Raw genomic sequence first — 20,489 nt, forward strand, 5'->3', positions numbered from 1 at the left:
GCCTGCTCAAGACAGCACGGAAAACAGAAGTATCAAAGTAGGGACACAAAGTTCCAGACCGCTGGTGACAAGGGGGACGTGGCAAGCACCCACATCCAGGTCCTCAGCACTGCTTGGACGGGACTGAACCACAGGCAGTTATTCAGTGATGTTCAGAATCTTCCCGTTTCCCTCTGAGCATGCGTGAGATAATGAATGCAGAATAAGCACAGATGGGCGGGGAGAGGGGGGGAAAGAGGAGATCTGTGAGAGAGGGAGGAGAGCGGAGAAAATGTAAAGGATGCGTGGAGGGGAGAGGAATGAACCTAAGGGCACACAGCAGAATAAAGCCGATCTGAACCCACTACCACACTCAAATCCTCCAATCCTGTTCCCAGATACCCCCATTCACACTCACGCATCCCCTTTCTCGCACCTGGAAGCGCTCCTTCCACACACACTTAAATGGAGCAAGCGTGCCACGCACCCAAACGCCGCCTCGCATTTCCAAAAGCCGCTGCAGCACCTCCCTCGCACACCGCGCCGTTCCCCATCACCCCCACCCGCATTCGCCCTTCCCACGTCCAAACGTCCCCGCCCGCAGCCGGGCATCGCCGCCGCCTGTCCCGCCCCGCCGCCTCATCCCTACGCTCGGGCTCCCTCTGCGGCCGACCGCGTCCCCGCGCCCGCCCCCGCCGCAACTGCCGCTCGGGCCGCACCTACGGGAGCGGCAGCCCGGGGCGGCAGCCGGGGCCATGCTGGGCAAGGACTACATGCTGGCCATCATCCTCGTCAACTGCGACGGTCAGCCGCGCGGGGGGCGGCCGGGGGGAGCCAAGGGGAGCGGGGGGGGGGCGGGGCGCGCGGGGCCGAGGGCGGCGGCCGCTGTCCACGGTGCTGAACTCGCGGCGCTCGGCCCGGGCGGGGGGGCGCGGCCCGGAGGCCTCTTCCTGTGCGGGCGGGGGGGGCGGCGGCATCTCCTTCTCCCAAGGGCGGCTGGGGAGCTTCGCGCTCCGAACGGCGCGGGGAGCTGCGGAACCCCCCGCCCTTCGCCCCCCTCCCCCCGACGCGGTGTAGGGGCCGCAGAGACGGGCTGGGCCCCGGCGAGGCGCGTGCGGAGGAACGGCGCGTCGGAGCGCTGCCGAACCGAGCTCAGACAGGGGGTGCTGAGGAACCCCGATAGCGGACGGGGACGGGGTCCCGCACTGGGAGCGTTCGCGGTCCAGCGGGAGGCTCGGCCTGGCAATGGCAGCCGGAGCGCTGTCACTGGCGGATGGCGTGACGCCCGTCCTTCCTGGCGGCACCGCTCCGGGGGACAAGCAGCGCAGGGGGCACGATGACCTCTGTATTTTTAGCCGCAGACCCAGGAGCAGATCCCGTTACTTATCCGCACCGCGAGCTTGTTCTCTCGATCTCTCCCGGGCTTGCAGGAGGGGGCCGTTGCCCTTCCCTGGGAGGAAGCCAGTCCTGGCATACTGCACTGCTGGCAGAGAGCTAGGAGCTGCGCGATGCTGGGAATGTCCCTGGGCCATGCCTGGGCACCCCAGCTCGGTGCCTCCCTGGCGGGGCCATCTCACCTCTCAGGCTGAGTTGCCAGTGAGGCAACTGCCTGTACCGACCATGGTGCAGGGGTCTGCTGCTGCCACTCTGGCATCTCTGCAAATCATCCTGCTCAGCACTCCCCTGTTCCATGCTGGAGCACCAGGTCGCACAGAGGCCACTGTGTAACCCTTTTCCCACCAGTTTATTGCTTACTGCTGCCTGCAGCTGGGAGCAGCTGTGGGAGCTTTCCCTCTTGCCTCACCCTGTCTCTGCATAGACAACCTCTGGAGTGACCAGAGCCTGGAGACGGACCCTGACCTTCCTCCCGGCTGGAGAAAAATCCATGACTCTCTGGGCACCTACTACTGGCACGTGCCCACGGGCACAACACAGTGGCAGCACCCTGCTCGCTCTAGCAACCCAGGAGGATGCCTGGAGGCTGATGGAGAGGAGACGCTCCAGGAAACGGTATAGGACATGGACAGGGAAGGAAGGGCTGGTGCTGGATCCCAACAGCCAGTGTGCAGACACAGAAGTCTCTGGGTACTTTGTGCAGCCTCCCACGGTAGCAGGACCACCCCAAAGTCCTGCTCAGTCCATTCCTAGCCAGGGTTAAGTCCTTTGAAGGATTTCAGGAAGCCCCATAGTGTCCCCACCCCAGCCATTCTGCCAGGCTGTCCATGAGCTGAGATTGCTGTCCCAGAAGGGAGGCCGCCTACGGGTGCCTCTGCAGGTATATGCTCTCCTGACAACCCCTCTTCTCTCTCAGGACTGCCAGGCCTCTGTGGTGAAGCACACATCAAAAGCCAGGCCTGTTCCCAGCCCCATGGCCTCACTGACCAGGAGGTAAGGTTGCCCCTGTGCTCTGCTGGCTTGTGGCTAGGGAAACTCAGGGTCCCACCTACTGAGGCCAGAAGTTTGAGCTGACACCATGGTGGGATGCTGCCCAGACAGCAGTGCGGGGGTGTTCCGCTGCTCCTTGGGGCAGTCAGGCTCAGAAATGCTGAGCAGAAGCTTACCCCTCCCCACTTTATCCCATCTCTTCACAGGACCTCGCTGACATGGCACGGAGATGACCTCCAGCAGTGTGGTGCAGAGCCCAGCTCCAAGGTAATGCATCAAGGCACTTCCCTGCACACGCGCAGCCTGAGGGCTCCCTGCACTGCCACGTACCGGCTACCAGGAATGGCACAGGAGGGAGGTGGCAGTAGCTGACAGGCACCAGGGCGGGAGCAGGGCTGGCCATATAGGCACAGAGAGAGGTACAGGATAGGGCTATGCCAGCCCGGCAGGGAGGCCCACCATCTCTCTGCTCAGTGCTTTGCTGTGCGTTCACTGGGCTGGGTGGAGATCCCCGAGGAGGACCTAGCGCCTGGCAAGAGCAGCATTGCCGTCAACAACTGCATCCAGCAGCTCTCCAACAGCCAGGGCCGAGGCTCTGCAGACAGCTGGGGAGAGGTGAGCTGCACGGAGGTCCTGCCGCTGCGCTCCACGGAGTGCAGTGCTGCGGGACGGGGCTGTTCCCACCCTCGGTGTAGTTCTGGGCCGGGCACGGGGCAGTAGTTCTGGGACACGGGACGTGTGCGTCTGGGCTGCTACCAGGTAAGGGTGCCCCCGGCTCCCCGCAGGGCCAGGACCTGGTGATGATCCTGAAGAAGGACACCATGAGCCTGGTGGACCCTCTGGACCACAGTCTCATCCACTGCCAGCCCATCCTCAACATCCGCGTCTGGGGCGTCGGCTGCAACAAGGGCAGGTGCCGGGCGCGGGGCGGGGCCGTGGGTGCGCCGCAGCTCCGCCGCTCGGCCCCGGAGGGTCCAGGCACGAACTGACCGCCCCACTCTTCCCCCCACCGCCACGCCGTGCACAGGGACAGGTAATGGCAGGTAAAGCTGTGCGGGGCCGAACGGAGCGCCGTCTCTGCCGGGGCTAAGCTCAGTCCTTCGCGGCCTCGCAGGGACTTCGCCTTCGTGGCGAGCGACAAGGACACCTGCGTGCTCAAGTGCCACGTCTTCCGCTGCAACGTGCCCGCCAAGGGCATCGCCAAGGCGCTGCACAGGATGTGCTCCCAGGTGCGCAACGCGGATCTCTCTCGTCGGGCTGCCCCGGGAGCGCCGGGCCCCGCACGAACCGCATCGCCATCCTCGGCAGATCGTGGCGGAGCGCGCAGCAGCGGGCAGCGGGCTTTCACCGCGCAGCGCCAAGCTGGAGCCCATCTCCGCGGCCACGTGGCCCCAGCGTACAGGTACCGCACGCGCCCCGGGGGGATTCGGGGACCGGGCTGGGGCGGGGGTCCCGCTCACCGCTCGTGTCCCGGCAGCGGACGTCCAGGACGCCGTAGGGAGGCCGCCTCGGCACTACGAGGCGTTGTATATCGGCAGCCGGCCCGTGCCCAGGGCAATGGGTAAGGCCGCCCCGCCGCAGCCCCGCCGCAGCCCCGCAGCGGGCGGGGAGCACCGCGCGCCTCTCCCCGCAGGGATGGACGTGCTGAACGCCGCCATCGAGCAGCTGCTGGCGGGCCCCGGGCGGCACAGCTGGACGCCCGCCCACGTCTACGTGTCCGACACGGCCGTGCGGGTGCGGCGGGCGCAGGTGGGACCGGGGCGGGGCCGGGGGGAGCGCGGCGGGGTCGGGGCGGGACCGGCGCGGCGCCGGCAGGAGGAGGACGGGGCGCACGTGTGGCAGTGCGAGGTGCGCTACGTCACTTTCCTCGGCGTGGGCCGCGACGCGCACACCTTCGCGCTTATCGCCGACACCGGGCGGCGCTTCCAGTGCGCGGCGTTCTGGTGCGAGCCCGACGCGGGCACCATCTCGGAGGCGGTGCAGGCAGCCTGCATGGTGAGCAAGGCGGAGCGGGGCGACGGGGAAGTGGATCGGGAGCCGCCCGCCGCCACGCCGCTCGCGTCCCCGCAGGTGCAGTACCAGAAGTGCCTCGTAGCCGCCGCGCCGGGGCCGAAGGCGAAGCGCACCGCCGGGGGAGCGAAGGCGGGCGGGGGCAGCGGCGGCGCGGCGGGGCCCGGTCCGCGGAAGCGCGGGGTGCTGTCGCTGCTGGAGGCGTTCCGCCAGCGGCACGCGCTGCTACACCTGCCCTAACGCGGGGCTGCGGGGCTCGGCCGGACCGCGCCCCTCCGCCGCCCGCCAATAAAGCTCCGCAGCCAGCTCCGCCTCCGCTTCGCTCCGCCCTCGGTTCCGCCCCGCCGTGGCGCCGGGCGGGAGGGGCGCGGCGCGGTGACGTGGTGCCATGGCGGAGCTCTACGTGAAGCCGGGTGAGGGCCGCGGCGCGGGGGGGATGCGCTTCCGGGGCGGGGGCGGCGGAGGGAGCGGGGCGGACGTGCCGTGCCGTGCCGTGCCGTGCCGAGTCGAGCCGTGCCGTGCCGTGCCGTCTCTCACCGCGGCCTCCGCTCCCTCCTGCAGGGAACACGCAGCGCGGCTGGAACGACCCTCCGCAGTTCTCCTACGGGCTGCAGGCGCGGGGCGCGGGCCCCAGGCGGACCCCGCTCAGTCGCCGGGTGCCGAGCGCTCCGCAGGGCCCCCCCGCAGGTCAGTGCCGCACAGACGGAAGGGGTGGAACCGTGGCGCTCCCGTGCGGCGGCGGCGCCGTCGGCTCCGCGGGCGGCCCCGGCCCTGAGCGCCCCGCGCCGCTCCGTTCCCCGCAGGCGCCCCTCCGGACCGCCCCCCCGCGGGGCCGGGAGCGCCGCCGTTGGGTCCTCCCGGCCCCGCCCCGAGCGCCCGCGGCGCCCCGAGCCCCGCGCCCGGCGAGGAAGGCGGCGCCGCGGACGGGGAGGTTCCCGCTGATGCCGTGCTGGTCCCGCTGCGGGAGGCGCTGTCCGCGTGCCGCCCCGCCGTGCAGGTGAGGCCCCGCCGCTCTCCGCTCGCAGCCGTTCCCGGCGCAGTCCCTCCCTGGGGCCGTCCGCCGGCGGAGCCCCGCCCAGCGCGTACCGCTGCTTTCAGAAACAAGTCTGCGATGACATCGGGCGGCGGCTGACGGCGCTCGGGGACGCGTGGGCCCGGGGTAAGCTGTCGGCCCCCGTGAGGAGGAGGATGGCCCTCCTGGTGCGAGGTGAGGGCGGGGGCTTCCGGAGCGGAGTCGCGCGGAGCAGCCGCGGGACGCCGACGGGTTCCTCTTCGCGGCAGAGCTGGAGCGGCGCCGCTGGGATGCGGCCGACGAGATCCACCGCTCGCTGATGGTGGACCATGTGAACGAGGTGAGCCTGTGGCTGGTGGGCGTCAAGCGGCTGATCGCCGAGTGCAGGAACCTGCCCGCAGGCGAGGACGGCAACGCAGGCGAGGACGGCAACGCAGGCGAGGACGGCAACGCAGGCGAGGACGGCAACGCAGGCGAGGACGGCAACGCAGCCGGGCCCGGCCAGGAGGTGCCCGCACCGCCCAGAGCTGCAGACTGAGCAGGGCGGCGGGAGGAGGAAACTTCGGGACCCTGGCGACGCTTTTGCCTCTCACTTCTCTCTCAGAAAAGGGGGAATTTTAATCACTGCGACATCTCGGTGGTGATTCACTGCGTGATGCTCAATAAACAGCGCTAATCTGCCCCCAGCCCCTTTTTCCAGGTACACAGCCTCAGCTGTAGGTTGCAGGCTGTGCAAGCACAGCGTGGGAAGCGGTTCCACCCTGTAGCACTGAGGTTGGACTGCAGCTGGCTGTGACAGCAGCATTGCTCGTCCCTGCTTCACATCTGGCAACACACAGGAGAGCTGCTGCAGCAGAGCCAGAGCCCAGGTCAGCTGCAGGGAACAGGGGGAGAGGGGAAAGGGGAACCATCCCAGGCAGCCTAAGAGCTGTGTAGAACCATCATGACACCACCCCAGGGCAAGTGCTCCATGGATGCTGTAGAGCAAGCAACCCCTGCCCCACCACTCCATCATTTCTGTGCCTGCCAGCACTGCCCCAGCCACAGCTGGGACAGTGAGGGAGATGAGCAGCAGCATCAGCAGGGGCATACAATGGGCTGTGCCCAGATGTGAGCTTGCACTTCTAAGGTACTTGGAGCTCTTGCTGACATAACCCTGAATTCCTGCATTCATGTGCAGAAGGGAGGTACCTCTGCACTCTGAAGCGTCACCTAGCACTGCTCAGATTCTCTAAGCCTCCCTCCCTTGTGCACAGAGGACCAATGGAGAGATCCACCAGTTCAGCAAAGGGGTTTCATGGTGTTTATTAATCAAGCATGAGCTCCTAGGCAGTTGCACCAGCTAGTTGTGCTAGAGCCTGAGGTGTCACACATTCATCCCCAGCATCAGAGAGGGCTGCAGCCAGCTGGTCACGGTGCCAGCACCTCCACAAGGCCCAGGAACAGGCCCAACCACGGCCTGGAGACATGAAGCTGGAAACTCAGATGTCCATCTCAAACTGGTCTCGATCTGTAAAGGGGTATGGATACAGATATGGGTTAGGATAGGGCTCCTTCAAGGGAAACATGCAGGCAAGTGGCTGGAACACAGCCCAAGGCTGAGCTGCAATCTCCCACCCTTGCCCCTGTGGCCAGGCAGGCACTATTGGCCTGGTCCTCCCTTAGGTAGGGGCTGTACCACCCACCTGGGCTGCTCACCTGGCATGGCTTCTTCACTCTTCATTCTGCTCCTTGTGCTCCTCCAGCTTGACGAGGCTGGACTGGGCCAGGGAGGTGACACCGGGGATCTGGGGCAGGCAGCAGGGAAGGGTCCTGGCCCCGGGCGAATTCTTGCACTCCAGCAGGAACTTGCGGTCGTAGATGATGTGGGTACCTGCCAAAAGTAGGGGGCTGTCAGGCACTGCTGTCCCCTGGCAGCCCCATTTCTGTGCACCACAGTTCTGTCCCCAGCTCACTCAGCTATGCTGAGAGCTACAGCTGAGTTTGTAGCAGTGGTGAAATTTCCTGCTGGCAGTAGACTGAATCCCATCCTGTTCAGCAGCCACTGCCCATGTTGTTCCTTCCCCCTGGGAGGGGCAGTAAGCAGCAGGACAAGTGAGGGCAGAAAGCAGCTTCATGCTGGGTTCCCTGCAGCAGCCCACACAACAGTAGGTTCAGGTCAGGGTTGCTCCCAGTCCACCCTGTGCTGCCAAAAGAGTACTTCAGGGTTTTGCCCAGGCTTTTGCACCAGGATGCGTTTGCCTGTGCCCTGCCCAGAGGCACAGCTGGCTCTGAGATGCATCTCTTCATCTATTGAACAGCAAAGACAAAGTGCATCCCCCAGTGGCTTCCTGGGGAGGCCACTGCTCTCAGCTCAGCCACACGAGCCATCTTTGTGTGCACTGTGCTGGGTTCAATGGCAGGCTGCTGGCTCATCAGCTGCTCAGGGTGCTGCTGGGAGGGGAAGACCCTGCACTGCAATTGTCTGCTAGCAATCTCAGAGACCAAACCATCCTGTCTGCCACATCCGCCACCCGCACAGAACAGCCAGGGCCCAGCAGGATGGAGGGTCACACAAAGCACCAATTCTAGTGCCAGGCTCCAACAGCTACAGAGCCGTAGCTGGCACCAGCAGGGTGGCCAAGAGCTCCTGCATGGGAGCAGCAGGACAATGGCACTGCACAACGCACACAGGCACCCACTGCAGCCCTCTCTGCTCCAGACCCAGCTCTAACAGCACTAAAAAGAGCTTACTGATGGCACACAATGGAGCCAGTACCCACAGGATGAGCACCTGCCATTCAACTCAAACATGGCTAGCACAGGGATGGCACCAGAAAAGGGCCTGCTTGAAAGCTACTATGAGTTGTTTTTTTGTGGGGGATTGGATGACAGTTAATAGGGCACAACTCAGGCACCCCGGGTGAGAGCTGTACCAACCTAAAAATCTCAGGTCTGAGCATCTTTTATGCTGGCATCCTGTGCTGCTCCAGCTTGTCCCTGCCTGGGAGCAGAGCTCCCTACTGGAACCCATTCCCCAGCAACACAACCCTCAAATGCCTCTGCCTGCTCCCAGCACGATGGGAGTGATGGCCTCAGCAGCAGCTACAGCCTTCTGATTAACAAAACATTAGACTTCCTGTTTCACTCTAGCTATGGATGGAGGTCTGGCTAAGCATGGAACTGGGGCGTTCCCACAGCATCCCTGTGCCACCCAGGGCCATGCTGTGAGGCAGAGAAGCACAGCTGCCTGAGGCTTACCAGGACCAGCTCAGGGCAGCCTGCAGCAGGCATGGACACAGCAATGGAGGGCACTGCTCCTGCTCAAGACAAAGCCCAGCTTTTGTCCAAGAGGAGGCCAGCAGGGCAGCATCCCCAAGAGGCCGCCCCTCACCTCCCCATCATCACACTGGCCACACACACACACGCCACTGCCAGTCTGGGGAGCCTTCCTCTGGGGAGCCTGCCCTCTCTTGCACAGTGTCTGATGGCCAGCAGAAGGTATCAATCACAATGCCTACAGCAGAGCTCTTCACTAATGCAGAAGTGAAGCCAGCTCCTAAGCAGGTGCTGTACACCAGGTCACAATTGAAACAACTCCCCCAAGGGTCCCCAAGAACAGACAGCTAAGTCAGCACTAGAATGCCATTTTTTTTCCTTCACCATCAGCTTTTAATACAATTACCATCAACACAATCATTTCTCCTTTGGTATTTGTGTTATCAGGGTGTCAGTAAGATCATTTCCTTCTTGAATACTAGATAGAACATCTAAACACATCCAGTGTTGTTTCTGATGTTTATTTGCCTATCATACTCGGATACTACTTGTGCATTTCATATTTTTAATATTCCTGAACACTCAGGAGTAACTGGGAACAGACACTATTACGTTATTTCAAGAGTTCACTCATGCAAATTAACACTGAATCCTCTCTTTTGGCTGTTCCTTCCTCATACTCCTCCTGGAGAAACTCTGATGTTGTATGGTAAGGAATGTCAGGAGGAGGAAGAACAAAGGTAGGGAAGTTTCTATCTGCCCCCTGGTCTAAGAGACCATCAAAAATGGTCCATTGTACTGAACACTTTGTGCACTGTATGTACCTGCTGGAGAAATAGACCAAGTATTCAGTGTAGTTACTGCATCATCACGGAGCAAAAGCAGAAATAAGCACTGTCTGAAAGTAGAAAGTGGAATACCTCTAGTGCAGGCCAACACCAGAATCAGGCTGGGTACAGAATGAGGGTTTGTCTTGTTTGCTGTATGCAAAAATCCTCTTCTTCCTCATAGAAAAGGCGTGAGAAGCACTTACCAGATTTAAGTGGTTACAAAAAACTTGAAATTGCACAATGACATCTTTTCTCTAGTAGAAAGTAGGCTGCTTTCCTAATATTTGCTTTGGGGCAGTGGGAGAATGACATGAAGAAGCCCTGCATTTGTCTATGAGACACTGATTTACCTATGGCAACTTTAGACACCATTGGTTGCCAAGGTGTCATCAAGTCAGTCCCTGAACAACACCTCAGTCAACACATCTGGAAAAACAGCACTAGAGGAAACAAAATAACCCAGAAAAGTGCACAGCCATGGTCACAAAAAAGAAAAAGCACCACACCCCAAAACACCAAGACTGGCAGAGGAAGGACCCAGCAAACTTTGCATCATAAATAACTGCACATCAAAACCCTCAACCTCTTTCCCCAAACCCTGACTACAACCACATGCTGATGATGTGACTGTAAAAAGATGCATCACTAGGCATGGCAGCTACCAATGACAATACACATCCTCTCCAAAATTCTCACACACAACCTATAAATACTGTTCACCTTTTATTGAATATTCAGGTTAATATTTCACATTAATACAGGCTACAGAAAGTAGAGCCATTATATGACATGAGATTTACTCAGCTTTTCCTTTTAAGTATGTAAACAATTATACACTTTTTTACCACCCTAGCAGATTGAAATCATATAATTATCAATTTCTCCTGCATACCAATAACATTTAGTAGTTTAGCCAAAAGCATTAATTTTATCTCATTTTTAAGTTCAGAATGGCTAAACTAACTGGAGAATGGAATCAATTGTATAGGTAAATCAATTTGTTCTTATTGAATGGGCAATCAAGTTTTCATTGTTACACAGCCCACAAAAAATTGCTTAATTAGGCACATAAAAAAAAATCTTCAAATCATAAGGTTTCCCAAACAAGGCTAAAAAAGGATAAACCCCCTTAAATCAGTTGACGTACTTGAGATGCATGTTTCCAATGTGAGGTGCCCAGGTGCCAGGCCAAATCTATAGCAAGAAATAGAAAGACAAATATTTTATGAAAACAAATAAAGCAATTTAACAGACAATTTAACCACTAGAGGGTAAACTTAAGGCTTCCCCTAAAACATAACCAGACTGTCCAAGCACTGGGCAAGAGTCTTCATCTCTGGCCTGGTTTTGACTGACAACCTGCAAGATAACAAGCATGGGTGTGAACCCTGCCTCTTACAACAAGAGCTGGTACCCTGTTGAGCATTCTTGAAATTCTCACCATTTTACCTGAAAGTTTCCACACTGATACCACTATGTATTAAACACACATGCTACGGGTGAAAAAATCACACACAATCTCCATTCTAGTATCAAAGAACAAGGAGAAAATGACATCTAGTAAAAAAAAAAAGCAAAACAAAGCGTAACACCATAAAAAAGCCCCACAGAAACAAAAATGGAAAAATGCAACCACACTACCTGCTGAGCATCAGTACATTCTGTTGAATTTTGGACAACTTTGATCATGGGATTCCAGGCTGGATCTGGAGTATGAAGCCCATTAAAGAGAGGGCCTCCCGGGCCATCTGCTAGCTGAGGGTGTGAGGGTATGAGAGTGCCTCCATACATGGAAATCGGTAGGCCCTGAAGGGAAAATACAAGCACCAGTTACTAGTAGCAAAGATAACCATACCACAGCTACTTCTGAAACACACTGCAAAAGCAGTTTCACTGTCAAGCCCATAGCACTGGACATTTCTCCAGCAGAGGCGGGGCTGATTATGGCTTGGCTATGCTGGTCTGCCTCCAGCTGTTTTCCAGTGTTAATACACAAGGGGCAGACTTGCAAGTGTTTCCTCATCATGTCACTTCCTTAAGAAAGGCCTGTGGCATTCAAACAAACATGGTTTCTATCTTTAATCAGGCTCTAGAGCTCAGCCAGCCTTATGCTATCATTTCCAAGTAAGTGGGTCTCTAAGAAAGGAAAGTAAAACTGATGAAGGCATCCAGTGCCTAAACAGGGGAACATCTGCAATCCGCAAATTCTGATTTTGTTTAAAGTGTGCCTCTGGGCTTGAGCATCCTTTCTAGTCAGTAAGACAGTCCTAGGATGAAAGTGGATCTACATGTTACAGCAAGAAAGGGTAGAAGAGGCATAGACATACAGTGTAAACCAGCAAAACAGAAAATACACTTGCACATAGAGTAAACTTGTCTCTCAGAATCAATGCTACAGACTCCTATGTCTACTAATACAGTGAAACTCCCACATTATCCAAATTCTCCAGTTATTTTCCAAACCACTCACAGAGAAGCAGCATCATGAACCCAATCTGTTAAGCTTGAACTGCACAAATCATCCTTCGAATAAAAAAGTAATTTGTCATTCAACAGCCCAAACTCATCCCTCTGTGACTTACTTTAGAAAAATCCACGAAACTGTTTGGCATAGGTTGATGGAAAATGTTTGAGGGAGCTACTATTCCAGAATCATCTCTCTCCATTGGCTGATGCTGAGAAAACGTGCCCGGGTCTGACAACTGCTGATGCATCGGATGGTTTCCCATTACAGGCTGAGACCAACCTGACAAGCCCTCTGGAAAGAACAAGATTGAAAATGGACGATTAGATTTGACTGAAGATACTCTAGAGCTTGAGTGTGTAGAGCTTCATGCACCCCCACAAATCCAAAGGAACAATGCAAAATCAGCATTCACAACTATGCATTTCTGGATGCACTAGCTGCACCACAGCTTTTAAAGTGTCTGCAAACAACAAGCTTAAAAACCTGGAAGAAGGCAATTATCCTTCAGTGCCAAGGTTCAGACCTGGAGATGGACTCTGGAAGTAAGTAAAAGCTGTTTATTGTTACAATTCTCAATAGACTTTAATATAACGTTTTTGAAAACTTTTCAGGGTTTATAAGTGTACTCAGAGATAATCTAGATTGAGTGAGAATCATCTCTGTTAGGAGCAAAAATCACAATATCTGCATCGCGAAAATTACTGAAAATTACACCGTTTGATATTAGTTTTCCTTCTAGGATACACTACATCCACCTCTCTCTTACCCTCTCCAATTCCCTTTTCAAATGTACTATTTTCAAAAGGCCCCACAAGTTTCTTCAAGCTATTCCAGACCATGAAAAATAGACTTACCAGATACGCTGTTAACTCCAAATGACCAAATACCACTATGACCAACCGGAGCTGTAAAGTTGGTTCCTAAGGGCGTAGGAGTGACAGATCCTCCCTGTCGAATTCTAGCAAGTCTTTCTGTCCCAATGGGGGGGGGTACCTTTCGATCTTGATTCGTGTTACCCGTTTTTGGCTGGCTCAAGTTAGAAGGTGCAGAAGCAGCTGAAAGGGGTGAAGATGATCCTGAGGAAACTGATGGAATAGGAGATTCACCTGCTGAAAAAATAATTTATTTCGCTTAATCACAAAAAAAAACCCACAGAAATTAGTGATAGTAAATGCTACCCTTTCTATCCCCTCAATGCTATCTCAAGGCAAATGATAAAAGGGTTTTAATGGCTTTTTTTTCCTCCAAAACATTCTTCAGTCTTTCACAGAACTTCTGTTTAAATCTTACTTTAGCTCTAGAACGAATAGTAGCACAAATGCTTTCAGGTGCCAGAACTGTGATAGTCTTATTACGCAGAAGTACATCTAAAATAACTACAAGAAAGAATAAGAAACATGGAAGAGTTTCACGAAGATATGAAAAAAATCAGCCAAGATACCATAAATATCGAAGCAGCCTGGTTTTGGTATCTACCACCTCCAGCAAGAGAAATTAAAAGACAGCTTCTCAAAGACAAATGTGTAACATAAGAACACAACTTTCACCAGCTTCAGAAGTGTCACTGTTTCTGAGAAATCCAACTTCTTTTGAGCACTCATTTAAACATTTTGCTTCTTAAGCTCAGAGTTGCAATGAAGTTGCATGCAGTGACATGAAAAGTCTCTTCATTTAAGACTCTAAATCAAAGACCCACATTGTCTGTAAAGCTACTTCCATATTCTTCCCATTAGTCAGAAACCTCTACGTCACCTTGGATGATACATTAAGATATTAGGATATTTTGACTAGCAAGAAAATTCCAGAATGCCAACTTAAAATAAATAATAAAAACAAAAAGAAAGAGGAATTATAACTTCACACAATGATAAACATAACATTTCCCTAACATTACACTCATTTAGATGGGAATCATTAACTGGCTATAGTCACCTCCACTCCCACTCCCCCACAACTTAATGCCTTCACCTTTTAGAACCTACAATGACCAATTTTTTTCCAAATAGACTTTGGAAACGCTACCAGGACTAGTGGCATTTTACTTGTTAAGAAACAAAACAGTAAAGTGGGATTGGCATGGCATCCTCACAACTGCTAAATTGGAAAGCACTGTATCATAACTGTCTAATTTCCCCCCAAGTTACAAATCTACTGAAGACAATAGCTAAGAATGTACAGTTAACTAAGACAGACCCATGAAGTTCCTACATGAATTTGTTGCGCTTGTCCAAGGATGTGGTGAAAAATGCTGTCTGTTAAAGCTGGGAGTCCCAACAGGTGCTGGCCCTTGAAGGTAAACCCGTGCTCCTTGCATGTTTGCTGAAAAGCCTGTCAAAGGACCTGAAGAAGTTGTAGAGCTGTTGGATGGATCTAGAGAGGGTAAGCCTGAAATAAACATAAATTTCATTAAATATATCTCTTTGGGAACCTGATTCAAAGCCCTAGAGAGAGCCTGCACTTCAATATAATTAATTAAAGCATCTCATCACCTTCAGGGGTATCTGCATACACTAAATTAATTTTACAGGTGCACAATTCTCCCTCAGACAGAAACCAACAGAAGACATTTCTGTATGATCTCTGCTTTTGCCTCAATTTTTTTAAAAAAGCCATCTCTTCAGTCACTGAAAGAAATTGAAATGGAAGTTACAAGAAGCAAACTAGGAGGTGGCAAAAATCTTTCTTTACCAAAGAGCCAAACAGGAATATGGGGTTTTGTGAAAGCTCTGAGGGAATCAAGCACCAAGGAAGTCTCACTGCAGCACAGTTCTACCGTCTAATTATATTCACATACAGGTCAGTCAGAGCACACTACCACCAAGGAAACAGGGATGACAATAGACAGCAAAACAGAGGAGGGGCTGCTTCCTACAGAAGTGCATGAGAGGAGGGAAAAGATGGAGTTTAAAGTCCCACAAAAAAGAATCAGCAAGAAAAATTACAGTTTTTGAACAAGTCCAACTTTTTAAGCACTTTTCCAAAATACTTTAAAAAGTTTTTATCACACACTGTTAACAGGAAAAAAAAAAACTAGCATGGCCATACATTTACCTCTGTTCTAGGTTTAGTTTCAAGGGTCTATTAAACAAGATTAGTTTCAATACCACTGAAACATTTCCAGACGACCACAACCAGGACCAGCCTGTATTGTCACAGAGCAAGGTTGAAACCGCATCCTTGCTTACACTCTGGAAGTCTGAAAGCAGCACTGGTGACAGGCAACAGCTTAGGTCATGAACTACAGACACACCTTTCATCTCTTGGATATATTACTGAAAGCCATGTCTTTTCCTCATTATTAAATGAAGCATAAAAATATATCCACCAAATAACCTCAATTTCCTGCCTCCAGAAGTGTCAGATCCAACCTGTTCACATTAGCAGAAATGACTCGCTGCTTTTATCACTAACCATGCCCAAAAGATTTGTTTAAAGTCTCTGTTACAGAGAAGAAGAAATACAAGGTAAATCACCACCACCACCAGAACATGGAGTGATTAGAAGGAGTCCCTACTCTGGGGATACACTCCTCCAGGGTTTGCCACAGCACAAACAACCACAGCCTAGAGTGCACAACTCTAAGAAGCTGCCGAGGCTGTGCAGGCTGCTGGCACACACTGCCCAGACCATTCCCTCCTAGGGCAGCGCGTCTCCCCCAGCACACTCCTTGCCAGAACTGCATCATCTCCAGCTAAGGGCCCTTCTCACACACCTCCCACCAAGCTATCCTTCCTTGTATGACAGTACATCAGAAGCAGTCAGAGGGCCTCTATGGCCATGGATCCCATTGCACATCAAAGACTAGCTTCTAGCTGGCTGTATGTATTCATCAGTGAAAGCAGATGTTTTAAAACTAAAACAATTTGCAATAGTATACTTTCTACTTAGAAGTCAGACTGCATATTATGCTCAAAAAGCATTTCTGAGCTTTAAGAGACTGGTGCATCAACATCATACAAATCTGCTCAAAATTTAGTTCAAAGCCACCAGACTCCCCTTGCAGAAATCACTTAACTACAAGGGCTAACTCCAGCTTTAGAGAATCAGCAGCAATATTGGTGAATCGATGCAAAATAGGGAGCCCAGCCACCTCTTGCAAATTTGTGGTCATGCACTGCTTTTTCAGATGGTTTATACCAAGTTTGCAGTAACTTTTAACACAAGTAAGTTCTCAAACTCCTTCTTAAAAATGCAGAGGAAAAAGCAGACTCTTGGTCATCCTAAAATCTCTCCAAACAATCAGTCTCTGCCAAAAATCTGCAAGCTGCTAAGACAAGAACTCTGAAGGCATACATGGAACAAAAGGCCATTCCCAGAACAGATCCACAAGCGGTAAGGATGCGTGCACAGGTACCTGAGCCTCAAACAAACTGGTGAAATCAGAGACAACTCAAGTTGCAACAGTTTTTATCCAAGAATAAACATAAACTCTACATTAAAGTGACACTTAAGAAAAAACTGTTGTAGTGCATGATCAGATTAGGCTACATCTTTACCGCAACAACTTAGAGGTGATTGCTAAGAAATGCTGATCCACAGACAGATTTCCTATAGCCCAGCTGTACAAGACAGGCATAAGAGAAACCTACTGCTTTAACAAGTATAGAGTCACAGCAGAGATCAGAGGACTATATCTGTTTTTACGACCATTACTATCCACTCTCAACATATAAAGGCATACTGAATTACCAAGCAAGGCCCAAACTGCTTGAAGCCAAAGTATATGCAAGTGCTCTTTGAAATCACACAAAACCTGCCACTAAAACTTAAGAAAAACATCAAAACAGTCCTAATTCATCCCACCTCAAGGGCTGAGCCTACTGGAAAGGCCTATTCATCTGTGAAACCCCACTGAGAGGAGGGGCAGGCAGACTGGAAGACCACACTTCCAGCCTAAGGGTCAAGGTGTTGGAGAGCCTTCAGCCTCCTGCCCTCACTTCTTTCCTCACCATCACAACTTCCAAACACCCCCTTCTCCTTCAGCTCCACAAGTCCCTTCTCCTTCCGTGTGACAGAAAAAAAACATAGATTCTGAAACAAGGGTGATCAAAAATAGCATTAATTAAGAATGACATTGTGAGCCAGCAGAGAACCCAACAAATGAGTTAACTGCTGTCAGTCAGAATCTGACATAACCTTCCTTCCCCAGAGCAGGATATTCCAGTGAGCCACAGTTCCTGGAGTTTACTGAGAGGGGTCTGCCAGCTCCTTTGTTGGCAGACATCTGCTGAGCAAGGCCCTGTTTCTTCACCCCCCTGAAGTCTTAGTTGCAACTGGTTCTGCTTACTGCACTGGGAATGGACATGGCATAAGTAGTCTGGGTATTTGTGTGCGTTGCAGTGCAGTTATGCAGCCCAAATTAAATGCCTGAGAATACTAGTCGTAACAAATCTCTCGATAGTGGAAAACATCAGCTGAATCATCTAACACCACCATGTGGTGTGGAAGACAACTTTAAAAGCAAGCTTCTCCAGCTGTCCAGCTGCACGGCACCATAAATACACCTCAGCAAGAAGAAAGAGGAGAATGGAGTAGCAGTGGGGACTTTTCGAGAGTTCCTTCCAGCCAAATGAATGCAGCCAGGCACCTGCATTATCATCATCACTAAAATGATAATAATCTCCCAGGCAGTGTTTTCACTGTGTTTCTAGCACACTTCAATTAAAGACTTGTAAGCTTGAACTAATATACTTCACACCTGAACAATTGCTTCTTAATGACACACCATGTAGAACCACACCAGTTTCCCAAGGCACGTTAGCTTATCAAAATCCTAGAAAAACACAGCAAAATCACCCTTCAGTCTACAGGATCAGGTCACACAGAAAAAAATACAGGGTACTCTTTCAGAGTCCATCTGGAATCTCATACAGTGAAAATATTAAGCGACTACATGCTGTCACTCCTGCTGCTAGGCTGAATCTATTGAAAGTTCTGGCCTGGCTGTTTCAGGTTTAGTATCACCTAACATATTATACTCCAACTCAAAAGCTAAAAATCAAAGTTACTCTAAATTCTACAAAGATGGAGACACGTTCCTCCCTCTTAGGGCAAACAGCACAATGTCTATAACATTCCCAACAACCAATATCCTAGAAGAACTAGAGAAAAAAAGAAATGGATGAAAATAGGTCATCTAGTATTCCACAACCATAATTCATAAACTATTTCTCAAACAATCTCAAGCAACAGAAGTGTTGCAGAAAAAAAAAATTCTGTCCAGCACATGTTCTTGGTGACTTACCTACAGGACTTGTAGAAACCCGTTGCGAAGGTGGCCTGAAACCAGGAGCCTTGGAGTTATCAGGATGCACGTTCTCCACGTGTCCTAGCACAGAGTTATTCAGAAAGGTAGACTGAACAGTGAAAGATGGGTCAGCTGCTGCTCGGGTGGAAAGCGGACAGTCTCCCCATCCTTGGTTAGAGGGCACCTGGTTGCTATCAAAAAGACTACTGAAGTGATTGAAGAGAGTTGCTGGCCCAAAGGTAGGAGGCAATGACTTATTTGCTGGGTTAATGTGCATCTGAGAACCGTTAATAATGTTCATGGCTGACGAAAGCTGCACCGCAGCAGGTGGACCTTGAGAAGGTGTTAAGGGAACTTGATTTGTAACAAAAATAGACTGAGGATCTTGATGAAGGTTTGCATTTGGTACCACTGAATAGAAAGAACCTCTGGACTGCATCCTGTGAGTAACTCGAGGTGCTGGTACAGCTACTTGAGGTAAGTTACTGTTGTCCTGATTATCTGCAACAACCGACCTGGGTGATGCTAAGCTTAAAGGAGCAGTTTCTGAGCTGGAAGAAATAGGCATCGACATAGAAGGGCTCATTTCTGACATGCTGGCTGTTAGTATTTCATCTTGGGTGTTCATTAGAGGTGCAGGGCTGCTAGATGGACGAGCTTCAGTGACTCCTGAATTGCTGCTAGCTGACATACTGGAACTACCTGCAACAGAAGGTGGTGTGCATGTATTTCCAACAGGCTGGTCTGGTGTTGACACTTTCTCTTTGGGTGCTGAGACAGCTGAGAAAGAGTCTGCTTTAAGTGCAGAATGCTGCGTTTGTGGAGCAGTAGAGGGCAGAAATGCTGCAGAAACTTGCCCATTGTTTGGGGGCGCAGAGGAAACTGAAGGCAGAGTGCTACACGTGTTTGTCACAGTTGAGATTGCTGTTGCTGCAGCACTTGTCTTCGGAACACAGGCAAACAACTGCTTTCTGACTGAAGAGGGAGTCCGATTACTTGTTGCACATAGCGGCTGGGTGGAAGCAACTACTGAAGAGACAGTAATGGGACAACTAGAAGTAGCTAATCCGGGAGACTCTGTCTGTAAAATATTTCCATTCTGACTACCTACACGACTTGAACTATTATGCTTTGGAGAGCTATTTGTGCTGCCAGGGTTAACTGGTCTCACTGGGAATGGTCCCCAAGTGTTTGGTGAAGGTGAAAAGGTTCCTCCAAATTGGGCCATAGGTAAGCGAGGGTGCCGGATCTGTTGCATAGTTTGGGCAGCCAGCAAGGCAAAATGAGGATGAGAATAAGCTAGAGGAAGAGACACTGGAAAAGATGAGCGCACATTTGCTGGGACATTCTTGTTTAGTTTGTTAGTAGGCTGGAAAGTAGATAGAGTTGATGACTGCGATGTGACAAGAGGTGGTGCTCCAAGAGGAAAGGAGTTTTTGTTTGAAGCAGATGCTGTACTAACTCCAGATGAGAAGTTTGCATGGATTGATTTGTTACTCGAAGCAGGTGTTCTTATATGAGTTTTAGGAATCAAGTCTTCCAGTTCCTTGGCAGGATCTTGAATAAGGGCATTGATGAGTTGCACTGCGTATCGCGTTGACTCCATACCACCCCTAAGTTAAACACAAATATATTTTACCTTTAATGAAAGGAAACCCCATTTTGTGCAACATTCTGTAGCCCCAACTTGATATTAATCTACAAGACTACTGCAGTTCTGCTCCATTAAATTAATCCTTAAGATAGCCACAGTCAAGAAGTAACTTTGAATAAGCAGACCATCAGCATATCTTGGCGGCAGTATTAAAAGTTCTATTTTATAGCCAAGAAACTAAGTATGTCCTGTCTTAAAAAGCAAAGAGAAGTTCTTGATAAATGACATTTCTGAGTTAGAATTTCATTTCTAAAAATTGTACCTTATAGTGATCATTCTTTCTCCATTCTTATCTTTTTGTTTATCAACGTCAATATGGGCACCAGTGACATCTTGAATTGCTGTGATGTTGCACCCACCTCTTCCCATTATTCTAGACACGACAGAAGCTGGGACAGATAATTTCTTTGACCTATATCACAAAGATCATAAATCTGTCAAATGTATTTAAACAATAAACACAAAAAATGCCTCGTTGTCTCACACGTGGCTGAAATAATATATCTATGTTTCAGGGTAGCAAGTGGTTTTCTGCTGATATTTTGTTCACCCTTTGGAGCCTCTCTAAAAATCACCAATCTCAGATTGTCATCTTCAGCACCTAACAAGGATTCTTCAAAAGCATCTCTACCACCACTGGTGTATCA

General features: G+C 51.7%; 3 protein-coding genes across 12 annotated transcripts in view; 2 read left to right on the top strand and 1 right to left on the bottom strand.

The window, feature by feature from the left end:
• Window positions 1-583: 583 nt before the first annotated feature.
• On the top strand, window positions 584-4,636 carry APBB3 (amyloid beta precursor protein binding family B member 3). Its single transcript, XM_090150994.1, has 10 exons — window positions 584-783; window positions 1,799-1,989; window positions 2,291-2,367; window positions 2,571-2,631; window positions 2,839-2,979; window positions 3,150-3,277; window positions 3,392-3,397; window positions 3,479-3,593; window positions 3,673-3,766; window positions 3,842-4,636. The coding sequence occupies exons 1-10, from the start codon at window positions 735-737 to the stop codon at window positions 4,612-4,614; spliced, it is 1,635 nt and encodes a 544-aa protein (XP_090007120.1). The 5' UTR covers window positions 584-734; the 3' UTR covers window positions 4,615-4,636.
• Window positions 4,637-4,647: 11 nt separating this feature from the next.
• Window positions 4,648-6,067, top strand: SRA1 (steroid receptor RNA activator 1). 2 transcript variants are annotated; one of them, XM_090150992.1, is made up of 6 exons: window positions 4,648-4,787; window positions 4,936-5,061; window positions 5,178-5,371; window positions 5,473-5,581; window positions 5,656-5,787; window positions 5,842-6,067. In XM_090150992.1, exons 1-6 carry the CDS (start codon window positions 4,763-4,765, stop codon window positions 5,922-5,924), a joined length of 669 nt encoding a protein of 222 aa, XP_090007118.1. In that variant the 5' UTR covers window positions 4,648-4,762; the 3' UTR covers window positions 5,925-6,067. The 2 variants fall into 2 exon arrangements, with proteins under 2 accessions (XP_090007118.1, XP_090007119.1); XM_090150993.1 differs by having other exon boundaries at window positions 5,473-5,533.
• Window positions 6,068-6,672: 605 nt separating this feature from the next.
• The window catches only part of ANKHD1 (ankyrin repeat and KH domain containing 1), a 106,799-nt gene continuing 92,982 nt past the window's right edge, over window positions 6,673-20,489 (bottom strand). For 4 of the 9 annotated variants that reach the window (XM_031607063.2, XM_031607058.2, XM_031607066.2 and 1 more), the window contains 9 exons: window positions 20,105-20,254; window positions 18,186-19,801; window positions 14,135-14,326; window positions 12,796-13,050; window positions 12,057-12,232; window positions 11,116-11,280; window positions 10,622-10,668; window positions 7,085-7,259; window positions 6,673-6,896 (listed from right to left, as the gene is read on the bottom strand). In XM_031607063.2, coding sequence (XP_031462923.2) covers window positions 7,106-7,259; window positions 10,622-10,668; window positions 11,116-11,280; window positions 12,057-12,232; window positions 12,796-13,050; window positions 14,135-14,326; window positions 18,186-19,801; window positions 20,105-20,254 — 2,755 coding nt within the window. In that variant the 3' untranslated portion in view covers window positions 6,673-6,896; window positions 7,085-7,105. The other 5 variants (XM_031607062.2, XM_031607060.2, XM_031607059.2 and 2 more) reach the window with 5 other exon arrangements.

The sequence above is a fragment of the Phasianus colchicus genome, chromosome 15 (assembly GCF_987193195.1).
Source record: "Phasianus colchicus chromosome 15, bPhaCol1.hap1.1, whole genome shotgun sequence".
Lineage (NCBI taxonomy): Eukaryota > Metazoa > Chordata > Aves > Galliformes > Phasianidae > Phasianus > Phasianus colchicus.

Coding starts and splice junctions, on each gene's coding strand:
- SRA1 (XM_090150992.1), top strand. CDS start 4,763: ATGGCGGAGCTCTACGTGAAGCCGG. Junction 5,062..5,177: donor TCCGCAGGGCCCCCCCGCAG/GTCAGTGCCGCA, acceptor CGTTCCCCGCAG/GCGCCCCTCCGGACCGCCCC. Junction 5,372..5,472: donor CGTGCCGCCCCGCCGTGCAG/GTGAGGCCCCGC, acceptor CGCTGCTTTCAG/AAACAAGTCTGCGATGACAT.
- APBB3 (XM_090150994.1), top strand. CDS start 735: ATGCTGGGCAAGGACTACATGCTGGCCATCATCCTCGTCAACTGCGAC. Junction 2,368..2,570: donor ATGGCCTCACTGACCAGGAG/GTAAGGTTGCCC, acceptor ATCTCTTCACAG/GACCTCGCTGACATGGCACG. Junction 3,767..3,841: donor CACGTGGCCCCAGCGTACAG/GTACCGCACGCG, acceptor GTGTCCCGGCAG/CGGACGTCCAGGACGCCGTA.